This window comes from Epinephelus moara, chromosome 12 (genome assembly GCF_006386435.1).
Source record: "Epinephelus moara isolate mb chromosome 12, YSFRI_EMoa_1.0, whole genome shotgun sequence".
NCBI classification, from domain to species: domain Eukaryota; kingdom Metazoa; phylum Chordata; class Actinopteri; order Perciformes; family Serranidae; genus Epinephelus; species Epinephelus moara.
Window position 1 is genome coordinate 2,653,335 of NC_065517.1, and position 23,078 is coordinate 2,676,412.

A 23,078-nucleotide genomic window follows, 5' to 3' on the forward strand; every position below is an offset into this window, starting at 1 on the left:
TACTAACGTATGCTGATGGATAAACCACCAAAGCGCAAGGGAGTTGTGGAGAAGCTACGGGAGAGAAGGCACAAGAATCTCCAGGCAGATGCAGCCAAATGCATGAAAATATCTGTCATGTTTGCTGTAAGATCTTTTGCAGCAAGGCCGTCAGCACCGAGTGCAGTACATCCTGTCGCACCAAACATAAATGTGGACCTGTAGTTCATGAGAAGATGTGGCTGCTGGTGGAGATAATTCAGAGGAGGGGGAGGAGAAGGGACAGAAAGATATGGCCCAGGGACAGATTGAGGAGAACAGAGTAGCCACTGCCAGCCCGGTAAGGAGTAATATCAGCAGAATGAACGAGAGACTCTTTCATGTAGGGAGGGAGATTGTCTATTGATTGATTTTCTAGCCTTGGTACCCTCTTCCAGGGCACGTAGGGTACTACTGAGATTTATTTTAATTTTGGTAACAGCACAGTGTGTGCGTATGGCATTTCACCAATCATAGTGGGCCGCTGTGGCCAAAAATGCCAGGGCCATCTTTTTGTCCCAGTCCAGCCATGTACCCAAGTACACAAATAGGCTTCATTATAAGTCGCAGGATTCACAGACAAAACACTTGTTTTTGTTGTACACATTTTCCCCACAAATGCTACGACATGGGCACAAGCAATTTGACACAGAGTTATAAATCTCACTTTAGCTTGCTAAACATGTCTGCAACCACCTTGACTCAACACACTGACTAACTTTGTAAGACATCTCAAATTTTCACTTTTAATAAAATTATCACTTTTATGTAGATTAATTATGATTAATTTGTTAGCTGACATCAAGGGCGTAGGTTTGATTTTCACATTGGTAGGGACATAAAAGTGCTCCATGTTGGCGACCTGTACGTTGATGATTTTTTAATGCAATTTCACGTCATGTGAAACTGATCACTGCTTTATAATGCATATTTAAATATCTACACTAAATACAAGAATGTCTTGTTTAATGTATTCTCTAATGTTATCAGTTGTTGATTGTGGCCTGTGGAATGTTGGTCCACTCCTCTTCAATGGCTGTGCGAAGTTGCTGGATATTGGCAGGAACTGGAACGCGCTGTCGTATACGCCAATCCAGAGCATCCCAAACATGCTCAATGGGTGACATGTCCGGTGAGTATGCTGGCCATGCAAGAACTGGGATGTTTTCAGCTTCCAGGAATTGTGTACAGATCCTTGCAACATGGGGCCGTGCATTATCATGCTGCAACATGAGGTGATGGTCGTGGATGAATGGCACAACAATGGGCCTCAGGATCTCGTCACGGTATCTCTGTGCATTCAAAATGCCATCAATAAAATGCACCTGTGTTCGTTGTCCATAACATACGCCTGCCCATACCATAACCCCACCGCCACCATGGGCCACTCGATCCACAACGTTGACATCAGCAAACCGCTCACCCACACGACGCCACACACGCTGTCTGCCATCTGCCCTGAACAGTGAAAACCGGGATTCATCCGTGAAGAGAACACCTCTCCAACGTGCCAGACGCCATCGAATGTGAGCATTTGCCCACTCAAGTCGGTTACGACGACGAACTGCAGTCAGGTCGAGACCCCGATGAGGACGACGAGCATGCAGATGAGCTTCCCTGAGACGGTTTCTGACAGTTTGTGCAGAAATTCTTTGGTTATGCAAACCGATTGTTGCAGCAGCTGTCCGGGTGGCTGGTCTCAGACGATCTTGGAGGTGAACATGCTGGATGTGGAGGTCCTGGGCTGGTGTGGTTACACGTGGTCTGCGGTTGTGAGGCCGGTTGGATGTACTGCCAAATTGTCTGAAACGCCTTTGGAGACGGCTTATGGTAGAGAAATGAACATTCAATTCACGGGCAACAGCTCTGGTGGACATTCCTGCAGTCAGCATGCCAATTGCACGCTCCCTCAAAACTTGCGACATCTGTGGCATTGTGCTGTGTGATAAAACTGAACATTTCAGAGTGGCCTTTTATTGTGGCCAGCCTAAGGCACACCTGTGCAATAATCATGCTGTCTAATCAGCATCTTGATATGCCACACCTGTGAGGTGGGATGGATTATCTCGGCAAAGGAGAAGTGCTCACTAACACAGACTTAGACAGATTTGTGAACAATATTTGTGAGGAAATGGTCTTTTGTGTATATAGAAAATGTTTTAGATCTTTGAGTTCAGCTCATGAAAAATGGGAGCAAAAACAAAAGTGTTGCGTTTATATTTTTGTTCAGTGTATGTATAAATATGCAGTTGATATAAATAAACACTATTTTTGGTTTAAAACACAACATGGGAACGGGATGGCACAGCAGTTATTATTGTGGAGTTGGGATGGAACAAGATTTTTCTTTTTACCCTGTCATGGGATTGGGATGGGGCAGGAGTGAAAATCCTCCCCCCATGGATTTACTCACTGTACAATGTGGTAATTAATTAGTGTTAATCATAGACTGTACAAAATTATGGATGTAGCTATACCATGATGTCACCCATTGGTTTGTGGGCTGCCATTTTGGGGTCTCATGTTCGACATTTTGGCTGTTGTCTTCTTGGCTTTTTAGGGCCAGAAGTGACCATATTTGTACAAAAGGGTGGAGCTGTAGAGGAGCGAGGCGGGGGGTGGATTAGAATAGATTAGGTGTTCCTTGTTGTCCTCATGGGAAACTCATTCTGCTCAGGTCAGCAAAACACAAAAGACACCCCAAGACCCCCAGAGTGCAGCTGCCTCACACACAGCCTGTCATTCAAGCGGCCCCGCCCTTAAATATATTTAAATTTAAACGTTAATGAAACGTAAACAGGTGAGTTATATAAAAATTAATTCCACGTACAGCTGTCATGAATGTTGAAGTTAGCTATGGACATTTGATTTTTGTACCAGACTGTAAACATGTTTATTTCTGCTTTAAAGTTGGGCATGTTAACATGGGGGTCTTTAGGGATTGACTCGCTCTTTGAGCCAGCCTCAAGTGGACATTAGAGGAACTGGAGTTTTGGCACTTTCGTATTGGCATCATTTTTCAGCCTTGAAGGTAACAGCTTGGTGCTAATTAGCAGATGTGTACATGGTTACAAGGTAAACTAAGATGGTTAATGTGATGAGTGCAGCCTTGCACAGCTGCCAGCATGGCTGTTTATAGAGATGTTTTCCCCAAAACAGTGGGCACTATAGTTTTTAGTAAACATACTAAAGTGAAGTCAATGGTGTATTTGATAAGGACTACTTTCAGCCTTGGACAAATCCATATTTTGTCATTGTAATAAAGAAACATGTCATCCATGTGACATATTTCTTTATTAAATGCCAACCATGTGGCTCATTGATGTTTTTTTTCTTTGTTCTTGGACAACAGTGTAGTGCTAATAGGGATCATTTTGCTGGCTGTTGTAGTTTTCTCATAGGGTTTGTTTACAGTGGTAGAAAAACAAACAAACAAAATATCACTAACCTTTAAATGTGCTATGGTGTTAAATGTTAATAACATACAGGTAATGTTAGAGATAATTTATTGTAACTACATGCAGCCCAGCTTGCATTCTGAGTGTTGCATTGCTGGTTGGGAGACACAGGAGGCGTTTAAAAATATTGTGTTTTCAGAATAAGATATTTCATTCTATATTGCCCCTTTATTTTACTGATTATATAATTCTCACTCCTTTTCCTCTCATCCTCACAGATAACAGCTTTTGATGAGCTTCAGGCGGACTTCAAGGTTCCAATCGATCAGGGCAATCCACTCCATGCGGTAGGTTTGCGCTCCCGACTCATTTTTACTCATCACAAACACTTTCATTCTATTATTAACTTATTGTTCATGTGAATGGCAGTTGTTGGCACATATGGAAAAGATTTAAGTCAATTTGCTAAGTGACATAGAAGATTTTCTGTCTCCTCCTCTGCTCTGTCTTTCTTGTTTCTCCAATCATTTTGAATCAAGAAGATAGTAACATACTAGTTTTGTACACCCATGCTCTCCTCCCCTCCCAGCTCAAAAGCAGACTCCTTAAACAGGACTTCAGGCCAAAGCATCATGTGTAAATGATCATGGTTTAGGGACAATTCTTGAATTCAAATAAAGTTAATAAAATAAAAGCCATGAGCCACAACCAAAGATAAACATGCAATCGACAGTTGGTTACTAGTCCCCCAGTCAGGGATGCTCACCAACAGTACCCTGCATAGTCATTTTTTGGGGGGCAGGTGCTCAAGCAAAAAAAAAAAGGGCAACTCTCTTATAATTATTAATTTAAAAAATAAAGTTACATACAGTCAAACATTTTGCTTACTTACATATTTATCGTACTACCCATACAGTGATGCAGACAAGGGTGTCATTTTGTTTAAACATTACAGAGGACACATATGAAGTGGGGGGAGTCTGGGGAAATGTTGAGCCTTAAACACTTAATTTCCTATATTCTGCTGAATTATTCTGCATCAATTTATGTTGGAAATGTATTTATTTATGTGAAGGAAAATACAATTCAGGTGACCGGTGACAAATACAAAAAAACGGAATAGAATACAATGCAGTAAGACTCTCAGGCATTCTGTACTGCTTTCAGATATTTATTCTCCTGTCTTATTTCATGTTGTCTTCTGAGTAAACACTGATGTTTTATTGTGTATAAATGAGGTATTATGTTCTGCAGTGAGGTTTAAAGGGATAGTTCAACATTTTGGCAAATTCACCTATTGCCGTAATCCTTATAGTCACACGAGTAGGTACATTACCTTTAATTGTCAGTGTTGTGCTGTTCTGAGATTGGTGGGGCAGAGCTGCCTGCTGAAATGGAGGTAAACGGTACAGGTCCCTCTCTCTCTCAAAACTAATCAAATACACCATCAAATGACTCCAAAACACTCTAGTGGACAACACATGGCTTGCGCATTCCCCACGCTATGAAATAATAATGTATAATTAAGTAACATTACGACACATGAAGCAAATACTCGGAACTACTTTCTTGAGTAAACCAATGGGCGGAGTGACACAGTGCGCAGCTGAGACTGCCGTAGTTACTGCTTGTAGCCATTTGCGGTATCGTCAGCTGGACATACCAGAAGGTTTGAGGAAAGTTTACTAGTGTTTTTGTAAATCATGGTTTACACATGTATTGTAAAAAGTTGCAGTAACAAGCCGAAGACGTGGAGCAAAGTGAAGTTTAACGTAGTTCCAACCAGTAATACGGACAGGATGAAACTATGGCTATTTGTGCTAGACATCGACCCCAACACGCCTGTGGAAACGGTCCGAAAAATGTTTGTGTGCTCCTGCCATTTTTTACCGGAGGACTACGCTGAAAAGATGGAGCACAGAAGCTCAGGAATGGTTCAAGCGCTTTTCTTCAAAGATACTGTCATACCATCTGTCGGCATCACAAAACGAGCAGACGTGGTAAGTGATCGTTGTGCATTTTGCTCAGCTAAATATGTTGTTGTGGTTATGTTATGGATAAGTGCTTGCCCACAGCATATAGTGAAGTGACTGGCATTACTTCTCACTGTTGGGAATAAACAGACTGCTAGGGAACATTTTATGTTGTTGTTCCCTCAGGAGTTGTGGTGATTTATGAGTGTGGAGTTAGCATGTTCTCCCCGTGTTCCGGTGATTATTTTGAGGCGTACTCTATATTTATATTGCACAGGTGTACCTAATAAAGTGGCCAGTAAGCCCCACATTTACACCACCGGCTCTGGGTCTCCCCTCAGCCCCTGGTTGCTCGGCAGCCTCAGCCTCTCTTCTTGCTCTCTCTTCTTCCAAAACCTGTAACTCTTCCTCTGTATATTCTGGCTTCTTCTCAACAAACTTGTTGTTTTGATGACGGGAGTAACTGCACTAAACATACGCTGTTTGAAATCACTCCGCCCAGCAAGTACTGTATGTCTGGAATGTAGTTCCGGCTCTGCATTTGGCTTCAAAACAACTCTGTCTCGTAATATTACATTATTATTTCATAGCGTGGTGAATGTGTAAGGTACAAGTTGTCCACAAGAGTGTTTTGGAGTCATTTGATGGTGTATTTGATTAGTTTTGAGGGAGAGAGGGACCTGTACCGTTCACCTCCATTTCAGCGGGCAGCTCTGCCCCACCAATCTCAGAACAGCACGCACTGACAATTAAAGGTAATGTACCTACTCATGTGACTATAGGGACCACGGCAATAGGTAAATTTGCCAAAATGTTGAACTATACCTTTAAATGGTTCTGGATGTACAGAGTAGAAGCTGCTCTGACACACAGACACACTGAGGATGATTTCTACCTCAAAGCTCTTCAAAATGAAGTTAACAGCGTGCTGAATCTCTTTATTGGGGTAGTTTGGTTCATTTACATCAAATTCAGCTTTTTACAAACATGGTTCTTTTCTTCAGGCCTTAAATGCAAGGCTTATTTTGTATTTTCTCTTGTTGTTACTTTCCAATCAGAACCCTTTTTATTTAACCTATGATCCAGCTAAATTTTTTACTTCCTCTTGGTTCAGAAATAAAATTAAATTCACGTTTTTATAAATTCATCACCTAAGAATTTGTGAACAATAAAGTTTGTGTCTATGAGAAAGCCACAGTTATTTCATTAAATAGTCATGTACTAATGCTTAGAATTATCCTCTAAATAGGCGTTAAATATTCATAAAGAATCCCAGAGAAGAGACGCCTCCAGCACAAGGCATGTGCAGCAACAAATCGTATTTGAGATGTATTTAAATAAATAATCAGAGCCGGAGCCTGGGAGATCTCCGCTCGCATCGGGCAGTTGGTGAAGAGAGAGAGTTGGAGGGAGACGGTGTGATTTTACAGCAGACTAGCTTACTTGTTGTTAAGCTTAATGATGGGTTATTGCCTACGTTAAGATAGCTGTATTAAGATGTAGTTTATTCTCACAACAGTAACAAACAATGCAGAGGCTGATGGTAAACACTGTCATTACCTGGCTGTCCATGAAGGCAGGTCACAGGGAGACATGATGCTAATCTGTAGGACACTCAATCGACGTGCGCTAACTGTGGTGGCTATGACAAGGGAAGTTGATCATGGAGGGGCCGGGGTTCTTGCAGTCTGGCAGAATTAAAACTCAAATGTGTCTGTCAGGTGTTACAACACTTATTTAATGGAGAATTGATGCCATGCGCCAAATTGAAAAACTAAAATATTAACATAGAAATATCTTGCAAAAAAGGGCACTTAGACAGAGGGCAAAATGGCACGTTTTGAGCACCACCTGGGGTCCATTTGTGCACATGCCTGCTCACCAACAACTTTATCAAGAACCAAATGTTAAGATTCAACCTAAAATCTTTTAAGGGAACTGTGGGTTCAGTCAGTTTCCCAGTTAGCCTACAAAAAGATGTCATTGTTAGACTTTACTATGGATGTAGCAGACTCAGAATTATGTTAGTCAAATTAGATTTGGCTGTTAAATACAAATATTTAACAATACTTTTTTTTCAAATTAAAGTTTATACAGACTCAGCAGGGCTTTTAGTGTGACAGTGACATTGATGTAAAACAGTAAACAAGCTAACTGTTCTGACAACAACTTGGAAGTGTGCGACAGCATTTTCTGCTGACACCAGATATCAAACAAAAGCCAGAGACTGTGTCGTATGAAGTATCTGTGAACTGCAAATTCACCAATTCTAAGTAGAAGAGAGAAATTGATGTTATCATTTTTTTAATTTTGTACCAGAGTAGTGAAAGTCAAGAGCAAAGTCACTCTGCAGCAAAGTCTGGGGACCAGAATGTCCCCAGAAGTACACTGCACAGCACACTGACTAAAAAAACAAAAACAAATTGACTGCTTGAATTGAAGCAATCTCAGTCGACTTGGGGTCTCCAACTGGCAATTTGAATGTCTGACTTTCAAAGGGCAGGCATAGACTTTACTGTGTTGTTGTTGCATTTTCCGCCCTGTGCTGGAGCTGCTCTGAGGCTCCCATACACTTTGTGATAGTATTTTGCAGGTTTACACCAGGGGTGGCCGATATATTGATTATACTTGATGTATTGCGACTTTGACTTTTCCCACATTGAATGTAAAAAGCTCATTGTATGGAGAAAGAGAAATGGAGGTAGAGAGGCTTAGGGATGTTACAGTAGGCTGAGGCAGAAGGCAGAGGGTGTTGGGTAATGGCTGGGGAGGGTAAGGCAATGCATAGAGGAAATAGTGTGGTAGGTGAGTGACAGAGGGAATTGCAGAGTGAGAGCAGGCGGGCAGTTGAAGAGGCAGACTGTTGAGATTGATCCTTGAGCAGAGCAGAACAGGACTAGGAAGAAAAAAAAAACACTCAGGGAAATTATGCACAATGTGGGGTAAGATATACTGGAGCGTATTGAACTTGATGAGAGGCGAGTTTAAATGATTAACGGTAATCAGAAGCCAGGAGAGAGCAGAGGAGCACCACGCCCACAGACATTGGCCACGTTTAGTTGTTCAACACGCCCTTGTTGACCCCCCCGAGGGCAATCCCCGCTGCCATCATAAGTGTTGTTCCATTTGTCTGAAAAACTGAAGTGACCTTGGTGAGAACAACCCTTGGAGGGCTGAGGGGACGAGTGAACAATGGGCACTCCAGAGCATTGTATTATCCACAATGCAGTTATGCAGTGGAAAATACATCCATATTTATCTGGCAGTAATGTAATTATAACTTTGGTTGCTCCACTGAAGAAAGAGAGGATGAATAAATAAAACAAAAATATACCCCTAAGTGGTGATTCCAGGGATCAAGCTTGCATGAACTCTTGAAACTTTAAAGTTGAGCTGCATCAAGACCTTTGACCGTCAGTGTTGGGCAAGTTACTCTCAAAATGTAATATATTATATATTAGTAGTCACCTTCATTTGAAAGTAATGTCACTTTACAGTATTAATTACTTATTACACTATTGTATTATTTTGACCAAAATTAACTCAGAAGAACTAATGTTCATTTCAAATGGATGAGGGTCATGTTGTTTCACAGCAGATAATCAAAGCACAGAAGCTCCAGTTTATTACAGTTCATTACAAATCCAGTGCTGCGCAGGTCTGACCCACTTATGTTTTCACATACAGTGGTTTTCACTTTGCATTAAAATCCTACTTATATAAATAATAGCATGATGATATAGAAGCATTAAATAGCCTAGACCTTTGGAAATAAGTGAATAGCCTTGGATACAGGGAGGGTCAGGCAGAGGATCAAAGTCTAATAATTATGAGATATAGATAAATATTTGTGGCCCTCTGATATGAAACACAATAAATAAATGTTGAGGTTAGCACAACAAACAGAATGGTGTGCAAATCAGTTACTATGAATATACTGGAGCTGGAAGACACACCTGCCGGTTCCTTGTGTGCTGGTCAGCTACAGCAGGACCTAGTAAAAAGTTATGCAAAGAACAGGACTGTGTGCCGGCATTGCTCTGCAGTTGTATAGGGTGTGAATGGAAACACATCCATCATATACTAACATCACCCAAGCCAGACGTGTTGATCAGTGATCAATGGGGCAAAGAAAACCAACCTGAGGTCAGCTCCTTATCCCTGCTGCTTTCAGGGAGCCTTAGGACGCAAATCTGAATGGTATATGTTGTCTGTTATTATATTTCAGTCAGGGGAGACTCCTCTTTTTTTTTCCTTCTTTTTTTATTTACTCTTACAGGACTGAAAAAGTGCGAAAAGTCTTTGGCAATTAGACCCCATAGAAATGGTATATTTTTAAGGAAGGTGATGAATCCATAGTAGATGCTGGTAATGGTAGAGGTGGTGAAGATGAGATGAGATGAAGATGTGGAGAAGATAGAGAACTGCTGATGACCTGGATGAGTAGAGGAATGAGCCTTTGTTAAACTTGTCCTGGACTTTGGATATGATGGTTGGAGGTGAACGGGGTGGAGGAGGGCATGACAATTCTGCCTAAAATGACAGATGGCAGCAGAGGAGAAAGCTGATTTAAAATTTTGTAGTAGCGTCCTAATTGTCTGATAGATATGGCGAAATTTTATTAGATAACTAGAAGAGTGAACACCCATAGTCAGCTGATTAGAGGAAGCAGTGGGAGTGGGAGGGAGGGAATTGTGAATGGATGAGCACAAAGAAAGTCTTCCTGATTGAACTTACGCTGAGCTTCATTAATGGGAACACACTGTACATGATAATGCAGAGTATGACATGACCCAGCTGTGCCAATCACTGGTACCCTTCTATGATGTAGTCTGTAGAGACCATAGACTGTATAAATAAGGTGGTGACATGACAACACACAACAACCTTCAGATATTTTTTTTCTGGTGGTGGCAGTGGAGCAGTATGGATCAGTGTGGACGAATGACAAATGAAAACATTTTGGGTTTTAAAGCGTTATGTGAAATTGTAAATGAAGTAATATTACCAACAACCCTGTTGTTGACATGTTTTATTACTTCATTACTGCTAAAACCTAATATTTCTGTAACATATTACTTTTGTAACATGTTACTCCCAACACTTTTGACAGTGTTTAGTCTTAGACTCTCTCAAAAATTCTCATAGTGAAGAAGCAAGCAAATATGTTCTACTTCATCATCCAAAATCAAACTTGCCACAGCAGCAATCAGGAAAAGTTGTGGATAGAAAAGTACATTAGCGGTGCCCAGCATGGAAGAGCTGCCCCTGGTGAAGTTGTTTTAGGATTTGTTCCAGCTCTCTAAATCCCTTTCCCTTGAGTCTTTTTGGCTTTTACTAACACAGCTGGCTCTCAATAATGCATGATTGTACAGTACAGCACAAGCAGTTAGTTTGGAGGTGACTTTGACTTAAGAGCTCTGGACTGTATAACTTCTCTTGATTATTGACTTTCACAGAAGAAAAAGGGGAAAAGTTGGAGAAGGAGAGACCGATTAAAAAATTGCAAACTGAGTGATAAAGGAGAGTTAGAGATTCAACAATTAAACCCTAAGCCTATTTTATAGGCCTCTGCTCGAAAATTGCATTACCATAATGAAATGAATATATCTCTGCAACCACAAGGTCTATTTGAATACTTTTGGTGTCATAATAAAGGGAACACTTGTGAGATTTGTTAAGATCAGTTTCTGTGTTATATGTGAAGAGTAAATGAAGATGGCACTCAGCACAAAAAAAAGCATCCCTTTGGAATGATGCAGCTGCAGCTCTAAACCTCTATCAAATCATAGTACAATATGTGAACATTATCTCTGCAAAGGTTGATTCTGATAAAGTGAAGCAGAAGAATATTAGAGAGGTTTTAGTACAGAAAATTCAGGCGAGCTCTCCAAATTGCTCCATGTTTGCATGTGATTTTTGTCATGTACATAGTAACTATATCTTTCATTTTTTTGTTTTTGTAAATCCCTACTGGTGTTTAGTATATACACATAAACCTGTCCGTTTCGTTTTTTTCATGTATTTCCCACTCCAAACTAACCAACACACACCTACTACATGTGAAAAGATTTTCTCCTCTGTGCTTTGGTGTTCTATCTCCGCAACGGATTGGTCGATTTGAGTGATTGACACCTCATTCGATTCGTTAGAGCCAATAGAATGACGCTATACCCACCAAAACGACATTGGCAGCACTGTAAGCCAATCAGAGTCAGCAGAACGCCGTTGTGGGGGAGATGTCGTGGCCATTGTTATGTTTCCCCCCGGGTCCTAAAGCCCATCCAATTCGCCAGGATTCCTTTGAATGCAGCACAACATGTCCGGATGTAGCGTGTTTGTATCCATTCTGCCCCTTTTTGATTGAGACGTTTCTGTCTGTCCCCTCTTCTATCTGCCTCAGGGATATGGTCAATACCCATAGCCAACAAAGAGGAGGGGTCATTGCCATGATGTTCTTTGAAATGTTTAGCCATAGGGTAGTCCAGGTTACCTATCCTGATTGCATACTTATGTTCTGCAAGTCTATCTTGTAACCTGCGTTTAGTACGGCCAATGTAAAAGATTCGGCATACCTGACATTCAACCACAAAGGTGGTTTTACAATTGATGAAATGATGAATACGATATGTTTTATTTCTAACTTCAAAGGTTTTAGATTTAACAATATTATTAAAATGAGGACAATGGCCACACCTGTAACAGCCCTTAAGTTCAGATTTGAGCCAGTTATTAGGACGTACAGCTGGTAAATGACTATGAGACACTCTGTCTTTCAAAGTATGTGCCCTCTTAAAGGTCACAATCGGCTTGTTTACTGGGACAGCTTCGGTGTCAGAAGGTGCAGCAACTGTCAATGCATAATCATCCATGACGAGTTAGCTTAGCCTAGCAACAGTAACGTTCATTCTCTGACGTCTCATCCGGTCTGCTTCTTCTTCTTCTCCTTCATTTAATGGCTATGGTAACTGGAGTTACGTCGCCATTGACATGCAACCTAATGACACGGTCTGTAACTTTTATTAATATTTCATATTTATCTGGGTTTGAAAAATTGTTGGAAACATTTCTGATAATCAAAGTACACAACTAAACAAAATATATAATATTGGTTTAGTCGTTTTTAGACATTTTTATGTGGAAAAACTACATATTATACCTTTAAGCCATTGCATTTTACAAAACACTTTGAAATCACAGGTGAAAAAGATTGAATTTGGTGAAAACCCTGTAGTGTTTTAGGTATACCACCAAATCATACAAAACGGAGTCACTCCTACCTCATCCTAAAACTCATCAAGTTTTTATTGTTCAGCTAACTGTAAGAAGGGATGTGATAAATGAGCAAATAAAGATGCCCGTGCAGTTTCTCTGTAAACAAACAAAATGCATGTTTACATTCAGTGTAACTCAGAAAATTAATGTTTACGTATGAAAACACAGTTTTATGAATGAAAGTGAAGTTGGGACAGGTGTCTATATGGGACAGGCCTTCGATTCCTTGTACACAAAACTGTTGCTCATCAGAAATTGGAAAATACAATCAAATTGTTTATTTAAACCAGTATAAAAATAAAAATTAAAATTAGGCTTCAAGTAATATATCAATTATGAATCATTCATTTAATTGATAATCATAAATCATCATAAAAAAACCAACAGACTATTAACCCGCTTCTCTGTGGTGTCACTGCATTTTTTCGCTGTCTTTGGGACCACTTGTACCATAATGAAATGATGTCATTGTAGGTGGACAACTTGATGAAGGGTGGAAGTCTTGGCATGAATGCTCAAGCCCTTGTACTTTTTAAAAAAAAAAAAAAAATCTTTTTACTTTTAGATCAATTTTAATGACCATCATGAAAACAACAACCGTCTGTGGCTGCCAATGGGATATCCATTTTCAGAGGGTTAACAGATTGCTTTTTTGTTTGTTTGTTTTTGTTTTTAAATTGATTATTAATTGATCGACAAATATCGAATTTGGTGTATCAGATTGGGGCTGCTTGACAGCTAATTCCTGGGTTGCTTTTTGTCGCCTGTCCACCCCTGCAGATACAAGGATGCAGACAGAAGCACTCACACAACAAACACACAGTATGCAAACAAACACCTGCAGGGAATGTCCCTTAAGGCCAAAAACACCTGTGCCACCGCCGTGCAGTGTGATGCGTGTCAAGTGCCGACCCTAGTACACACTGGATGTGTTGCACTGCAGCTCATCAACAGATGACCATGCAAAGTTATCACTGCTTTAACTGAAAGATCTGTACTTCCTCCATCTTTGCATTAGCATAAAATCATGTGTGGACACCCACTAATTTAACTTGATTTCTCACCTGAAGAGTCAATCTTCAGAGCTGTGACTCATCAGGGAATATCTTTTTGGCCATTGTCTTTATAGTGATGGGGTTGTGGGTCGTTTAGCTCAGGATGTTTCTTGACCTCAACAACAAGTCCCTCCTCATCCATTCTTTGCTGCACATGAGAAACAGCTACAAAGTTCTCTTTATACATCCATGGTGAGGAGAGGAGTTGAGCTGCCATAGGAGCAGAGAAAAAGAGCTGCTTTGGGACTCAGTATGTACAAGCAGAGAGCGAGTGGGGGAAAAATGCATTTCATTCCAGGGGTGGGGACGCTGGAAATAGGACATTGGTGTAAAGCGTCACTGTGTCCAGGAGCGCCAACATGCTTGTAGTTGCTGCCAGTGTGGGGTTGTACACTGAAAATAAAAGTGGCATATTTTTTAGTAGTAGTAGTAGTAGTAGTAGTAGTAGTTTTGGCCTTTTTGCAGGAGGCAAAATTAGGTCTTTCTTTCTATAGTTGATTGTACAACATAAGTAATTAACGTAATTTGGACGTTTATTACAGTTGACTTTGTGTTAACAGTTACAATTAAATGGTGATGTTTCTTTCAAGTAACTTGCATCTTGTTTTGTAATGAAATTTTAAAATTTCAACATTATCTTTCATTTTCACTGATTTTTTAAATCCAGCAGCTTGATGGCTTCATCTTGAATACAGTAACCGTCCATAATTCTTCCTCTCTCTCTCTCTCTCTCTCTCTCTCTCTCTCTCTCTCTCTCTCTCTCTCACTCACTCACTCACTCAAACACTCACACACACACACACACACACACACACACACAACCACAGTCACACGCTTAGAGAAATGATCCATATGATCCGTCTCTCAATAACTCTTGCATAATGTCTCCCATCCAGCTCTCCTTTCTTCCTCTCTTTCTGTGACTGTCTCTCTTTCATGAAACCAGGCAGTATAATTAGCAGTTTCTGTCAGCTTGCTCATCAGGGAGAAACCTCACATTGTGTGGAGCTTTCACACACACATAAACACAAAGGTGAAATTTCTGTCAGTCTTTCTCTCTCACTCACAAATTTTGCAGTAGACTGTTTCAATTTTCATCATTAGTTTCTCCACCAGTCTCTGTCACACACATATACAAACACACAAGCCCACACACACACACACACACACACACACACACGGTCCCTTGTATGTCAGACGGTATAGAGGAATTTTTACAGTATAGTGAACAGGAGAGTTGTTTTTGCCCTCACAAACTTGGTGGATTCAAGTAGGGCTGCTGCTGGAGGATCTGAGGCTCTTGTTGTTGATGTTTCAAAAGCTCTTTGATAATTTGTATTCCTTCATTTGGTTGATGTGTTTTAGTGCGTACATGTGTATTACATCCCTGTGTGTGATTGCCTGCACGGCCACCCCTGCCAGATTGTTGGGGAAAAGGTTCATAACATGGAATTCAGTTACCAGTTAACTCAAAAACTAAAAACAGACCTAAGTATGTTATTTAAGTTGCTGCATTTAAAAATCTTTTGGATCAATATGTCTTGTGGTTTTATTTTGTAAAATGTAATTAAGTTTCAATACTTGTGTCACTTATTATGGTTTATTGACTTACATAATCTTTTAGCTCAGGTTGTACAGATTTTTGGGATATGATGCATTTGAAGATAGGCTACTTGGTGATTTTTTAGACAAAATTCAACTAAGTTTTTCCCCTAGTTGATATTTCCCCTGTTCCTGTCCCTTGGCGCTAAAAATGAAGCCTGAATCATGGTAGGGCATTCAACACTTTTGAAGAGTGTGGTTACCATGGAGACAACTGAAACCTTTTGCTGAAGTGATGCTGCAGTTTGATTTCTGTTGAGCAACAGACTACTGCATTTTTTTATGGTCCAAGTCTATTTCTGTGACATTAAGTGAAGTGTGATCTGCACAGACAGCTGTTTAAAATTACACAACATTCTCGTTGTATATGTGTTTGCCTTATTAACCATATTTATTGATCTGCTCCCAGTCTGTCTGTGAGTGGCAGATTCCCCTTACTCGCTACGGCGAGCTGGGAAATAAAATTGATGAATCAAAAAACACAAGCACAGTTGATTTCTTACTGTGGAGCTGACATGAAAAATAATTTGGTTCGGTCTGCTGTCAGTTAGCCTGGTGAAGGCAGTTTGACTGATTGCTTTCCTCTCACAGAGATGCTGAATGCAGGTTGGAGCCACTGTGGATTGAAAACTACTGTCTTCATGGCGACGATAGTAACATTACTCAGTCACGTTGCACAATAAAATATGACATTATCCGAGACATTAGAGAATTATCCAGGTGAAAAGAAAGTGTTGAGCGATTCTTTTTTGTGTTGACGATACGTAATTTCTGTTGAGGGACACTATTCAAAAGTTTCGACAGCTGACAGTTCACTAACAGTAACTGTAAGCTTGCAAGCTTGCTTGCTTGGTCAAGCATACGGAACTTGCATGGCTTTTTCCCATTCATTATATCCATTTGATTTCAATGAGCTACAATCCTGAAGACAAAATGCGAAGGAGGGGTAATTACAGAAACACAATAAATGAATGCTGAGGTTAGCACAACAAATGGACTGGCATTTGAGTCATTTACTACAGGGCTGTACGTTAACTTTTTTAGCCCATAGCACTGGTGCTACAGAGGGTGATAATTTTGTAGCACGGGCCAGAAAGTTTGTAGCACCTGACACGGTAACAAATTTTGCTGGGCAATTAATTGCGTCAGAAATTATTGCGATAAGCGATAATATTGCGCAATATTGTGCTTTTAAGGCCATTTTTATTATTGTTGTAATTTAGCTGTTTTTAGACCATTTTTTAAACTTATATAATGATAATAAAGGCATAATGATGCAAGTACATCCTTTTAAAGAAAAATAAACAACAGCAAGAATATTTACTAATGCAAAAAAAGAAAATTTAAATATCCGAAATAAAAGGTAAAAACACCAAAATGAATAAATAAAGACCTTATATACACAAAAAAAAATAGACTGTTAGTGGGTGCGGTTACATGATGGCTTCTCATTCAGAATGAAATAAATCTGAATGAAATCATTCGGAATTAAAGTTTTTCGAGGTAGTTTACATGGAAAATATTCATTCCGAATGAGGGTTTACACAGAGATCAGTTTAATCACCTTTATTCGGGTCTGCGCAAGGTTTGGGGCAGGGAAGGTTTCTGATTGGATAGGGGGCGGGGCTGATGTTACGTGTTTACGTTTACCGGAAGAGAACACTGTAGTCCTCGCCCCGGATAACAAGATGCTTGACGACGCCGTTCTTAGTGCCTTTTTCGGGCTTGTTTGCTGATATTCTTGAAGCAGCAGTACGACAACAACCTTGTTCTGCTAATGCTTCGTCTGTTGAGGCGGAGAAGGGAGGTAGAAGGTCGAAGAAGGGAGATAGAAGACCGTGCTTTGGCGTATGGAAACCAGTGAGTGCAACGAGTCTGACTGCTCTATCTCAGGCCGTTGCTATATACGTCATCGCGCCAGAAGGGCAAGGAAACGTGCATGTGCAGAAAGACCAGAATGAACTTGAAGAGGAATGAGTGTTCACATGCACACAAAATTCTTTCATTCGGAATGACAAACAGAATAAACCACCCCCTTTAATCGGATTTAATTTTCAATCGGAATGACCATTTTTCAGTCGGAATGACCGTTTACATGACCACTTTTAATCGGAATGGCCTTTCATTCCGAATGAAAGTGGAATTAAACTGTCCATGTAAACATACTGACCGTCACTCTCAGGTGTACAGTTAAGTTGGTTGTATTCGCTCTTTTTGTTGAGATGGTTTTAAAACAAACTCGGCACACTGGCTCGTCCAAATTACTGGGCTCCCCTCTGTCATTTGGTTTAAATCCAAAACACTCCCACACAGGGGCCATGGCATTTGGTTTAGGAACAAGTTCCATGTCTTTCTCTTATGCTCAACTCTCTGTTCTTTTCTCAGCCTCGTCTCCCCCTCAAGATCGCACTGTGTGTGTGTAGCCCATAGCCCCACCTCCCCCACAGAGACAAAGACTCTCGATGACAAGAGCTTTCCGTCCGTTCATTACGCTAATGAACCAACTCACTTGGCTGCCAGATGATGAAGTGAAAAAATGAGAAAAAAACAGACCACACACACACAAGCGGCTCGAAAGCAGTCTGTCGCACGCGTGCTACTAGGCAAATAATTTCATCGCACAAACATTTTTTCCAACGCACATGCGACATATCTGTCGCACTGGACAGCCCTGTACTATGATTAGCGCAAATTAATGCACCAGAGCTGGAAGAACCACCTGCCGGTTTCTGGTGTGCCAGTCAGCTACAACAGCACTGGAGAGAGTTATGCATAAGAACAGGACAGTCGGAGGTGTTTCACCATTAAAGGTGCTGTGAATGGAAAAATATCCAACATGCTAAAGGGCACAGCATCACGCTGGTGTGTCAGTCAATGGGATGAGGAAAAAAACACAGGAGCCCGGCTCCTTATCCTGTTGCTTTCAAGCAGCCTTCGGATACAAAAGCCTCATCACCCATGTACTGATCACCGGCACTCTTTTATAATGTAGTCTGTAATGACATGACAAGACTAGGGGTGAGTTCGTGTACAAAAATCTCTAAATGTTTAGAGTGGGTAATTTTTTTCATGTAAACATGTACAAGGGTTTCACCGCTGGGTGGTGCTATTGCATTATACCAGTAATGCCCCAGTTATCTGAATACCCACCGAACGGGCCATTTAACCAACGCACCGTTTTAATAGAACGGAGCACGTAGGCTACTGACCTGTTGTGAAACCCGGTCTCACACCATTTCTTGTCATATTCACAGTTGTTACCGGCCAGCCCTTTGCTTTAAGACGGTGGCCGTGTGGGTGTGACGTAGCAGATGTTGTGGAAAGTAAAGCGGCGTATAAAGTGTACGGACGGGAATGCACCGTGAAAATAGTACTGTTCATGCTATGGGTGGTTGCAGTCCGTTTACAGTCTGTTTACAGTGTTTAGATACTAGCTCCAGTCAAAGCATAGTCTCTGTGAGAAGGCCCTGCGTTATGTTATGTTTTCCTGCTGTAGAGGAGAAATAAATGTGCTTCTGCACGGACGTCAGTTCTGCATCCTCATTCTTCAAGCAGAGTTGGTCCGGACTCCTAGAGCTAGTTACCAGCAATAGAGGCTGACATTTTTTCGGGAGTCCCATGGGTCACGTGATTCCTGTGGGATTCCCATGGGATGGGAATCAGTTTCAGTATTTGTCATGTGATTGGGATGGGATGGGAAAAAAAGTCAGCGGGAGCGGGTGGGACTGGAAATCATAATTAGGCCTGTCGCATATGCGATAAGTCGGTTAATTGCACGGTAAATTTAAAGAGGGACGGTAACTTTTCCGGCCGCGATTAATTGCCACATTCATGTGTGTTTGTTTTCCTCGTCTCTCTCCACCAAAGAGACTGAACAACAAGAGCGTTCACTGCCGTGCATCGTCTGGCAGCCAGGTGAGTTGGTTCATTAGCGTAATGAACGGAGGGAAAGCTCTTGTCGTTGAGTGTCTTTATCTCTGTGGGGGAGGCGGGGCTATGGGCTACACACATACATACATACACACACACACACACACACGATCTTCATGAGGGGGAGACGAGGCCGACAAAAAAAGAGAGTTGAGTGTAAGAGAAAGACATGGAACTTGTTCCTAAACCAAATGCCAGAGAAAGACATGGAACTTGTTCCTAAACCAAATGCCACGGCCCCTGTGTGGGAGTATTTTGGATTCAAACCAAATGACAGAGGGGAGCCCAGTAATTTGGACGAGCCGGTGTGCCGAGTTTGTTCTAAAACCATCTCAACAAAAAGAGCGAATATACCCAAATTAACTGCACACCTGAGAGTGAGAGAATGACAGTCTATTTTTTGGTGTTTATTTATTTATTTTGATATTTTTACGTTTTATTTTGGATATTTAAATTTTCTTTTTTGCATTCCTAAATATTCTTGTTAAATAAATGTTTATTTCTCTTTAAAAGAGTGTACTTGCATTAATATGCCTTTATTCTCACTATACAAGTTTATAAAATGGTCTAAAAACAGCAAAATTAATAATAAAAATGGTCTTAAAAGCACAATATTACGCAATATTATCGCTTATCGCAATAATTTCTGACGCAATTAATCGCCCAGCAAAATTTGTTATCGTGACAGGCCTAATCATAACAATAGTCAAGTTTTTATAAAGTAGTTGAAACTAGCTCCACCTCCAGCAGCTACAACAGTAACATTCTGCTCTAACACTGATGCTTCAGTATTAATAATCTAGTGATGTCATAATAATATCAGTCAGAGGAGCCAAACACTACTTTTACTGCAATACTTTAACTACATTTTTCTCTCTCAGAACTGGTTCTTACTGTATGATGTGTTGTCTGACCACATAGGAAATCAAATGTGTTTATTATTCTGAACAGCTTCAAGGTGGAGTGAATGTAAAAATAATTAGGCAATAAACATCAAAACACAACATTAGATGTCATATTTGGGTTTATATTGAACTAAGGTAGGCATTGTGTGATCCATGTACTGTATTTTGTGGGATGGGACAGGACTGAAAATCCACTCCCATGTCACCCTCTAACCAGCAACGAGCCAAGTTGTAAAGATAATCTACAGAAAACCAGTGTCTCCCAACTATGGTTCAGAGCACCAGACTGGAGAAGGTAATACAGTCTATCACAGTTAGTCAACAATTAGTATCACCCCCCTCCCCCAAACAAAAAACGTTTTTCGTGTAGGCCTACTCATTTTTCATAACCGTTTATGATCTCAAACACACGTGTTCACAGACTCACCCCTAGACAAGACACAACAACCTTGGTGGGGATATTTTTTCTGATGGTGGAAGTGGAGCGGTGTAGATCAGTGTGGACGAATTAAAATGAAAACAATAATGTTTATTTACCATGGTAACGCATTACATGACATTGTAAATGTAATAATATTACCTGAAATCCTGTTGGTATTGTGTTATACTACTTTGTTACTGCTAAAACATAATATGTTATTGTAACGTGTTACTTCCATAACGTTATTTTTCTAATGTTACTTTTGTAATGCATTACCCCCAACACTGCTGACTAACTCTAGTATGTTCCCAGCATGCTAACTGCTAATCTGTTTGCATGCCAGGTGTGTGTCTGCATGTCTGTCACATGTGGACACACAAACACAGATGCATTGTGATGAAAATATATTTTCATAGTTTTCATTTCTTTGTTTTCCACAGTGGTCAGGGTTCATGCGTATTTCCAACACATTCTCAGCTCAGCTTGTCAAATACTACCACTTTGTCGGTGGACCGAACAAAATATGACCTTGGTCCTTGGATGCTGTGTAAATTTATGCCTGTTGCATGCAATGTATCTTCTCAGAATACACCTCTCCTTACACAAAGAACCGTTTCTGCTTGTTAGATACATACAGTCTTTTTCAAAATAAGCTTACGCTTATTGAAACTAAAACACCTTGTGTTTGTGTTAATTTCCTCAGGTTTAGGCAACAAAGGCACGTGATTAGTTTAGAAAAAAACCCCATCATGGTTTGGCTTAAAATAAGTATGGTTGTGACTAACATAATGTAATGTCAATTACATCCATCATGTGACATACACTATTACTACTATTACTTACTTAATATTGTAGCATGCTACATGTACAAGCACACTACAATGTTATTAAAATAACTCAATTGACTTTTGGTTTCACACAGGAAACACTCTCACTCTATACTACAGAGTTGCCGGTGGCATTACTAACTGCTGCCACTGCGAAGGTGCCTCCTTTGTGTGTTGGTATCTTAGGCAGACATCCACCGACATAGCAATGGTATTTGACGACTTTGGTTCGTGGCCACTACTTCAAAAACAGCTGCTGCCTGGTGCATAATATACCACTGTGAAAGGGGCTTTTTATTGTGTCCGTATCTAACGCCCAGATCACTGACAGAGTGGTGGTATTTGACGAGTTGGGAGACGCTCATGGCATCTGTTGCTTGAGTGTTACACATGTGCAAATGCTATGCAGACAGATTCCAGTAAGGATGCATGCTCACAATTTCGTGTATGTATCACTTTATTACGAGGTGATAAAGCTGTAGTCAGAAGCAATGATAATATCATCCAAGTCTGAAATCAAAGTGATCACTGGGGATGGAGATGAAGAGCTTTGTGTTTTCTGATTGTGAACTTTAGGATTGTTTTAACTGTTGTAACTGATTGATGTTTATCAGCATCCCACCAAGGACACAAGCACAGGTGATGACACCTTCTGTAGCCTTTTCACACCATTTAAATGCTCCACTCCACCCCCCAATTCCTTATATCACTCCCTCTTCCCTGCTCCACGGCTGTCTCCTGTGCTTAAGTTCAAGTCTTACTTGAGTCAGAGGGGGAATTTATTTCCAAGCATTTAAACATGCTTTGCACCAGTGGAGCACTGGCATTACCAACAGCCTCTTCCACTTTAGGGTTCATTGTCCAGTGATGCTTACATGATGCACTTCCTGTAAATTAAAATTTGCTCCTAATTGGTCTGCCTGGTTAAGTAAAGGTCAATTTGAGGCTTCCCCCACTCCACCCTCCACCTCCAAACATCTCATTTTCCAACCCACCTTCCCTTTCTCCGACTCGTTTTTACTTCCACACAGCTCTTCTCCCTGAAAATAGTTCAGAGGCTTTAGCCTAATTAAGTTTATATTTATATGGATGTGGATATATGTGTATGCAGTGGATAAGGTCTAATAAAGGACAGAGGGAGGGTTAAAATTGTGTGTTTTGAAGAGCACCAAAGACTTCCTGTAGGCTACACACTGCAGCAATCTGTAATCTACCACTATGAATACAATTTTTTCCCCTGACCATACCTTTCCTTTGTTCCTCCTCCCAATCACTGATTCCCTTTTTTTGCCTGTCATGCTGCCGCTGTACAATGCATTTCAAAGTCAAACTTTATTTCAGCTGAAATAGCTGCTCCTTGTGCTTCGTAACATTTGAGACAACAAAAAGTTGAAAGGCAGCACAGTATATTTCTCTGCATATTTTCTTCTTTCTTCTTTTGTTTGCTCACTTTGCATTTTGTAAATCGATAAAAATAAACAATTAAAAGTTATATTTTAAAAAGCATTTTTACTTTATAGCAGTTCTTAATACCTGCCTTAAAATTTTGCACAGTACTGTATGTTGCAACAGGGCATACATTCATTGAGCTCCACCCACTGTACCTATAGAGTCCACAGAGGGTGGAGCCTGTGTGAGATAAAACAATGGTTCCAATATTGTTACCCTAGTTCT

General features: G+C 40.5%; 1 protein-coding gene across 7 annotated transcripts in view; it reads left to right on the plus strand.

Annotated features, from left to right (window-relative positions):
- cnih3 (cornichon family AMPA receptor auxiliary protein 3) overlaps positions 1 to 23,078 on the plus strand; it is a 304,251-nt gene that overhangs the window by 44,913 nt on the left and 236,260 nt on the right. For 4 of the 7 annotated variants that reach the window (XR_007570845.1, XM_050058882.1, XM_050058884.1 and 1 more), the window contains exon 1: positions 5,092 to 5,416. Coding sequence is in view for 5 of the 7 variants with exons in the window: in XM_050058882.1 (XP_049914839.1) it covers positions 5,120 to 5,416 (297 nt within the window). In the remaining 2 variants the exon portion in view is untranslated. Of the gene's footprint in view, positions 1 to 3,694; positions 3,764 to 5,091; positions 5,417 to 23,078 lie in introns of those variants that run through there. The other 3 variants (XR_007570846.1, XM_050058886.1, XM_050058885.1) reach the window with 1 other exon arrangement.